The sequence below is a fragment of the Mus caroli genome, unplaced genomic scaffold, assembly GCF_978045245.1.
Source record: "Mus caroli unplaced genomic scaffold, Mus_caroli_1 scaffold_2, whole genome shotgun sequence".
Classification (NCBI taxonomy): domain Eukaryota; kingdom Metazoa; phylum Chordata; class Mammalia; order Rodentia; family Muridae; genus Mus; species Mus caroli.
Genome location: NW_028227257.1, coordinates 66,021,843 through 66,029,413, shown reverse-complemented (window position 1 = coordinate 66,029,413; position 7,571 = coordinate 66,021,843). Strand labels below are relative to the sequence as shown.

Sequence of the window (7,571 nt, the reverse complement as noted above, 5' to 3'; positions counted from 1 at the left end):
CTTCCTCCACTAGGTTGTTTTTTGTTTGTTTGTTTATTCGTTTTTTTTTTTTTTTTTTTTTGTTAGAATATATATCATAGCAATGGAAATAAATCTAGCACACTGATGATAGCATATTTATGCTCTTTGGTAGTCATACAAAGGAACTGACATTCACATGAAACTTGTACCTGAATGTTGATAGCAGCTTTATTCATACTTGCCAAAAAGTAGAAACAGCCATAACAAGAAATGAGGTAATCGAAACATATTAGTAAGTGAAGGATTGCTGCCACGTGATATTCTGAAAAATGCAAAACTAGAGAGCATAGAGATAGTAGTTGTCAGGAGTCAGGGCAGACAGAGGATGAATAGGTAGAGCACGCATGATTCTTTTTGTTTGTTTGTTTGTTTTTGTTTTTCAAAACAGGGTTTCTCTGTATAGCCCTGGCTGTCCTGGAACTCACTCTGTAGACCAGGCTGGCCTCGAACTCAGAAATCCACCTGCCTCTGCCTCCCAAGTGCTGGGATTAAAGGCGTACACCACCACTGCCTGGCTACACATGATTCTTAAGACAGTAAAACTATTGTGTTATACTTGTGAGACGATGCGATGCCGGGGCCTAGCAAACACAGGAGTGGATGTTCACAGTCAGCTATTGGATGTATCACAGGGCTCCCGATGGAGAAGCTAGAGGAAGTACCCAAAGAGCTAAAGGGATCTGCAACCCTATTGTCGGAACAACATGATGTACTAACCAGAACCCCGGAGCTCTTGTCTCTAGCTGCATATGTATCGAAAGATGGCCTAGTCGGCCATCACTGGAAAGAGAGGCCCATTGGACTTGCAAACTTTATATGCCCCAATATAGGGGAATGCCAGGGCCAAAAGAATGGGAATGGGTGGGTAGGGAAGTGGGGGGCGCTATGGGGGACTTTTGGGATAGCATTGGAAATGTAACTGAGGAAAATATGTAATAAAAATATTAAAAATTAAAAAAAAAAGGAGTGTAATGATGCATATACGTCTTTGAACATTTGTTAAATCCCATGGAATGTAAAACCACAATTGTGAGATCTTATACAAACTATGACTTTTTTGTTTTGAGCCAAGGTAATCTAGGCCACCCCTCATAACATTGCTCCTGCCTCAATCTCTCAAGTTCTGGAATTATAGGGGGAGCCACCACTTCTGGTTAAAGACAGACCTTTGATAAGGATCTAGCAATGTGAGTCTATCAGTTACAAAATACCTCTCTGGAGTAGTATACTGATATAAGGCAGACAGTGTTCCAATGGAACAAAACATATACATGGGCACTTTGTGCTTTTCCATTCAGTTTTGAAGTGAACATAAAATTATTCTAGAAAAATAGTCTTTTTAATGTATAAGGTATACATAAATGATATTTAAAAATTATTTAAAACCAATCATAAAATACTCAGCTATTTATGATAATATTTACGATTATTCAATGATGTTGAATGTTTCAAACAATGAATATATAAAAAACAATGAAGGTCAATCCCTGCGCTGACACCTGATTACAATGAGCTTGATTGCCTAGCGCAGTCTTCTTTTTCTGATGCCTCTTTTCATGACATGGGATGTGGAAGAGAGGGAAGAAAAGAGTCAGACAAGGAAACGTTAGACAGAGAGCTGGAGCGAAATCAAAGGGCAATAAAGGGGCATGCGACACAAAGGCCACGAGACTCCTCACAACAGGAAAGTAAAGTGGAGATAGAGGACGGTGAGAGTCAGAGGATCAGGGAGTTTGCTTCTTCCAGGAGTCTCCGGAGCTGCACCCATGAAGTCTCATCAACATGGCTCCTGAAACATGGTCTGAAGAAGGAGGGCACTGACAGATGCTAAAGTAGATGAGGAAGTTCATGAGGGAAGAGCACACCAGCTGGTTATCCAACAGCAAATGGTCAACCCTGAAAACACAATACAGGCCATGCTATACAGTCTGGGCAGGCTATATTTATGTATTTAGAAATGTGTGTGTGTGTGTGTGTCTAGAGAAAGAGAGGAGGGCACAGAAAGACATATATACATGCACACACAAATGCGCACACAAATGCACACACAGGCACACAGACACAAAGAGTGAGAGAGAGAGAAAGAGAGAGAGAGAGAGAGAGAAAGAGAGATGTATAACAACACTAATGAAAACTGTGCCCATAAATTGGAAAAGGAGTGTGTGTGTGGGTGCATATATTGTAGGGTTTTGAGGAAAGTGTGGGTGGTATAATAATAATCTAATAAGAATTTAAAAAATGAATTATTTTTTTTAAAGAAAGTAAGTTGAAGAAATTGGCAATATCAGAGAAGAGTTCACTGAAATTCTTCCAGTTATTCAACAGTCCCAATATATATTTTTTTAAAGAAGTAAAAAAAATGTAGTAAGAAATATAGGTCATAATAATTTTAAAATGCAGCATAAATGTTAAGAACTGTGTATAGAGTTAGCTGTTTCATCATCCGCAGATACTGACGACACCTACAAGGAAACAAAGAAAAGTGTGGCATATTTGTTAATGTCAGTAATACCCTATCATAAAGAAACAGTAGTTACCTATGGTGGGCTAATGGCCTGTGAAGGCCAATGAAATAGCAAGAGAAGCCCAGGGAGCTACTTGGGTGAGGTTGCATTTGACTGCTTCTATTTCTTTAGGGGATATGGGACTGTTTAGATTGTTAACTTGATCCTGATTTAACTTTGGTACCTGGTATCTGTCTAGAAATTTGTCCATTTCTTCCAGGTTTTACAGTTTTGTTGAGTATAGCCTTTTGTAGAAGGATCTGATGGTGTTTTGGATTTCTTCAGGATCTGTTGTTATGTCTGCCTTTTCATTTCTGATTTTGTTAATTAGGATGCTGTCCCTGTGCTCTCTAGTGTGTCTGGCTAAGGGTTTATCTATTTGAAATGGAGGAATGAATCAGCGAGAGATTAGTGCACTAGCTTCTTAGCTGTGCTCCTGGCACCAAAAGGAGCCGAGGGTTAAGGTGAGGCTCCATTCTCAAGTTTTAGAAGGTGTTTAGATGGGATAATGCCATTCTGTGATGTCACCAATTTTTTATAAAAGGTCACCAATGTTTACTTTTAGCCCACTCTAATGATATATCAGTATCCAGTCTTGTTCATCTTTAATGCTGATGGGAAGTGACATGTATAATGATTATTTATTTGTGTGTGTGTTTGTATGTTCCTTGGGGTTTCATGGCAAACATTTTCTCTCTTAATTGTCATCTTGTTGGGCCTTGGCATTACTCTCTCTTACTGCCTTACCCTGAGGTTTGTGGACCAGTTTTCATTCTATTTTTAGAGACGCTGCATCCTCTGAAAATGTCACTGTGATTCCATGTAACACATATGCAGCTGCAAATGTGCCTCAGGAAGTGGGGAAGAAAGCAGGACAGAAGACCTTGTCCAATTATTTTTGTTTTCTATCATGACTCTTCTTCACAGACTGCCATTTGAAAACAGAGGGTAACCTCTCTAGGTCTTTCATGCAAAGATCTAACACGGATCTTCACCTACCTCCAAAGACACACTGACAGGCATCTGCTCTGTCCGGATCACCTGCTCCGTGCGTCACGGAAAACTGGTTTGATTGTACTGCTCCTCATCTACCTTTCCATCGTTTTTTATTTCCTCTCACTCAGAGCTTCCTTATAGTTTCAGAAAACCTTTTCTCTCCTTTTTTTCCCCTCCGGAGCCCTATACAATAAAAATTCAATTAACTACCAAGTCTTTCCCCAAATGCTTCCGCACTACAATCTAAGTGTCACACTAGATGGCTTACTATTGGTTTTATCCTGTCCTGTTCTTAGCATTTATCATTTTTTTTTAAAAAAAAAAACTAACCTTCAATCTCTTCAGAAATGTTTTGTTACAGAACATTCTTAGTTCTATAAGCATTTATAAAAGTATTAGCTATTGACTGAGTAAATTTATATTTTTTTCTGCTCCACTGCCTACTGTTGTGGTGACTCCAACCATATAATTATTTTGTTGTTACTTCATAACTGCAATTTTGCTACTGTTATGAATTTTACTGTAAATTTCTGATATGCAGGATATCTGACATGTGACCTCTCTGGGGGGTGGGGGTGGGGTCACAATCCACAGGTTGAGAACTTCTGTGTTAGAGCATACTATCCCAGAGCTAGTGTATACCTCCCACTTGCCTTGAAATCACTGCAATCTGAGCTTTACTTACCTTCTCTTCCAAGTGCAGCCGGGAGAGCCGCAGATAAGCCACAGGTGCGAATGCATCCGCTGAGTGGATGACTGCTTCTGAAGAGTCCCTGCAACACAGAGGTTAGGGGACTTAGCAAGCACACAGCCTGTAGCTAGTCACTCCTACTGCTGGAAGAAGACACCCGGAATCCTCCAACACTAAGACACTGCTGCTTTACCTATGTAAAATGGCACACAGCTCATACTCAAAGTTTCCACAAAACTCTGAATGCTTTGGAGACTTTAGCTCCACAAACTTGCACGGGCTAAACATTAAACTTCATGGCTTGGTCTTCATTGTGCCTCTGGTTTAAAGAGGCAATGACTCAATGAATTGTGCATTGCCTAAGCCATTCCTCACCAAAGCAAGCTGCTGCTGCTGCTGAGCTCCGGCTGAACTCTTCACACTGTATGACCATTGCCATCAACATAGACTGTAAGAGGGTAATTAGCACCTTGAGGTAAGAACTGCTTGCTGCCACCAGATGGATACATAGAAATTAACTGGTTTTAATCAAAATGCCCTGTAAAGAAGTTATAAATAACTAGGATTATTTGTAAAATTATATTAACTAATGATTTTTGTTATTAAGACAGTGATAATGCTCTGCATTTCAAGTGAAAATGTAAACACAGATATTCCAAATATCTAATTTCTCATGAATTACTTCCACTGCATATATTAATCTTAGCACCTAACCATTGCGGAATTGCAAAGATAATCTTAAACTCCTTTAAAAAATTCATTTATATTCATTTTATGTGTATGTTTAGGCTGTACATATGTACCATGTGCATGCCTAGTAAACTTAGGCCCAGAAAAAGGCATAAGATCCCTTGCAATTGGAGTTACAGATGATTTTGTGCACCACGTGGATTCTGGGAATAAAGCCCAGGTCCTCTTGTAGAGTAGCACGTGCTCTTAGCTGCTGAACCATCTCTCCAGATCTCTTATTTTGACTCTAATTTTTTACATTAAAATTCTTTTTATGCCTGTATTTTAAAACTGTGTGTATTTTTGTGTGTCGGTTTGTGCACGTGACTACAAAGCCTGTGGAGGTCTGGGGTTGCAGGCAGCTATAAGCTTCTAGATGCTATGGCTGGGAACTGAACTTGGGTCCTCTACAAGAGCTGTAGACACTCTTAAAACAGAAAGGAACCACCTCTCTAGACATTTTCTTCAATTCCTTGAGATCAGTGTAAAACATACTTGAATCTTATTTTTTTTCTGATTAGAATATTATGTAATGTCAATAGACGAGGCCACAAAGTACTTGAGTACAGAATACTAAATTTTCACAGGAAAATATGATTACATTTCACCTGCAAGATATATAAAACTGTATATATGATGATTAAATACTCAATATATATTCATGAATCTTTACTATCAAATATGAATCTTCATATTATAAAATGACATTAAAAAGACATTAAAAGAAAAGCAACTTATACACATTGATCCTTTAAAAGACCAAGTTTTTGATGAAAATGTACAATGAGATTTTATTGATTAATCAATGCAAATAAGTTGCCAGATAAAATGGGAAGGAGAAACAGCACAGAAAGAGATAGCACGCAGGTGGAAGGAGAACCTACTGCCACACGTGAATCTGACGTCGTCTATATGCATGTTGTGTCATATTTGTCTACCCCTCTTTACAGCTCTCTTTCTCCCCCCTTACATACAAATGCAGAGAGAGAGAGAGAGAGAGAGAGAGAGAGAGAGAGAGAGAGAGAGAGAGAGAGAGAGAGAGAGAGGAAGGAGGAGAAGAGGGAGAGGGAGAGAGGGAGAGAGGGAAAGAGGGAGAGAGAGGGATAGAGGGAGAGAGATGCACACTAAACAAAGAGAAATAGGAGGAGAACTTGTCAGGTAAAAAGGGCTCTGTTTAAATACTCCTTCTCTGGACACCTTCCCTTAATGGGCATGACCAATATTCCTATGTCATCTGCATCAGGCTTGCATTTCTATAGCTATGAAATGAAGGCATTGAACTTCACTGCTGAAGTACCATGATGCTGAGATCATTTGGTGAGAAAGTAAAAAAGCAGTACTTCTTACATGTAGGTGTCTATGAAGATCTCTGGGTACTCCAGGACATTAATCTATCATGATGCTGCGATCATTTGGTGAGAAAGTAAAAAGCAGTACTTCTTACATGTAGGTGTCTATGAAGATCTCTGGGTACTCCAGGACATTAATCTATCATGATGCTGAGATCATTTGGTGAGAAAGTAAAAAGCAGTACTTCTTACATGTAGGTGTCTATGAAGATCTCTGGGTACTCCAGGACATTCATCTATCATGATGCTGAGATCATTTGGTGAGAAAGTAAAAAAGCAGTACTTCTTACATGTAGGTGTCTATGAAGATCTCTGGGTACTCCAGGACATTAATCTATCATGATGCTGAGATCATTTGGTGAGAAAGTAAAAAGCAGTACTTCTTACATGTAGGTGTCTATGAAGATCTCTGGGTGCTCCAGGACATTAATCTATCATGATGCTGCGATCATTTGGTGAGAAAGTAAAAAGCAGTACTTCTTACATGTAGGTGTCTATGAAGATCTCTGGGTGCTCCAGGACATTAATCTATCATGATGCTGCGATCATTTGGTGAGAAAGTAAAAAAGCAGTACTTCTTACATGTAGGTGTCTATGAAGATCTCTGGGTACTCCAGGACATTAATCATCATGATGCTGAGATCATTTGGTGAGAAAGTAAAAAAGCAGTATTTCTTACATGTAGGTGTCTATGAAGATCTCTGGGTACTCCAGGACATTAATCTATCATGATGCTGAGATCATTTGGTGAGAAAGTAAAAAAGCAGTACTTCTTACATGTAGGTGTCTATGAAGATCTCTGGGTACTCCAGGACATTCATCTATCATGATGCTGCGATCATTTGGTGAGAAAGTAAAAAGCAGTACTTCTTACATGTAGGTGTCTATGAAGATCTCTGGGTACTCCAGGACATTAATCTATCATGATGCTGAGATCATTTGGTGAGAAAGTAAAAAGCAGTACTTCTTACATGTAGGTGTCTATGAAGATCTCTGGGTACTCCAGGACATTCATCTATCATGATGCTGAGATCATTTGGTGAGAAAGTAAAAAGCAGTACTTCTTACATGTAGGTGTCTATGAAGATCTCTGGGTACTCCAGGACATTCATCTATCATGATGCTGAGATCATTTGGTGAGAAAGTAAAAAGCAGTACTTCTTACATGTAGGTGTCTATGAAGATCTCTGGGTACTCCAGGACATTCATCTATCAGATCAGGTGTCTATGAAGATCTCTGGGTACTCCAGGACATTCATCTATCATGATGCTGCGATCATT

The 7,571-nt window shown here is 39.2% G+C and overlaps 1 protein-coding gene across 1 annotated transcript in view; it reads right to left on the bottom strand.

The window, feature by feature from the left end:
• Window positions 1-918: 918 nt before the first annotated feature.
• Dph6 (diphthamine biosynthesis 6) overlaps window positions 919-7,571 on the bottom strand; it is a 140,000-nt gene continuing 133,347 nt past the window's right edge. The window contains exons 8-9 of the mRNA XM_021156493.3: window positions 4,207-4,294; window positions 919-2,483 (exon numbers count right to left, since the gene is read on the bottom strand). Of these exons, the coding sequence (XP_021012152.1) occupies window positions 2,430-2,483; window positions 4,207-4,294 (142 nt within the window). The 3' untranslated portion in view covers window positions 919-2,429. The remainder of the gene's footprint in view (window positions 2,484-4,206; window positions 4,295-7,571) is intronic.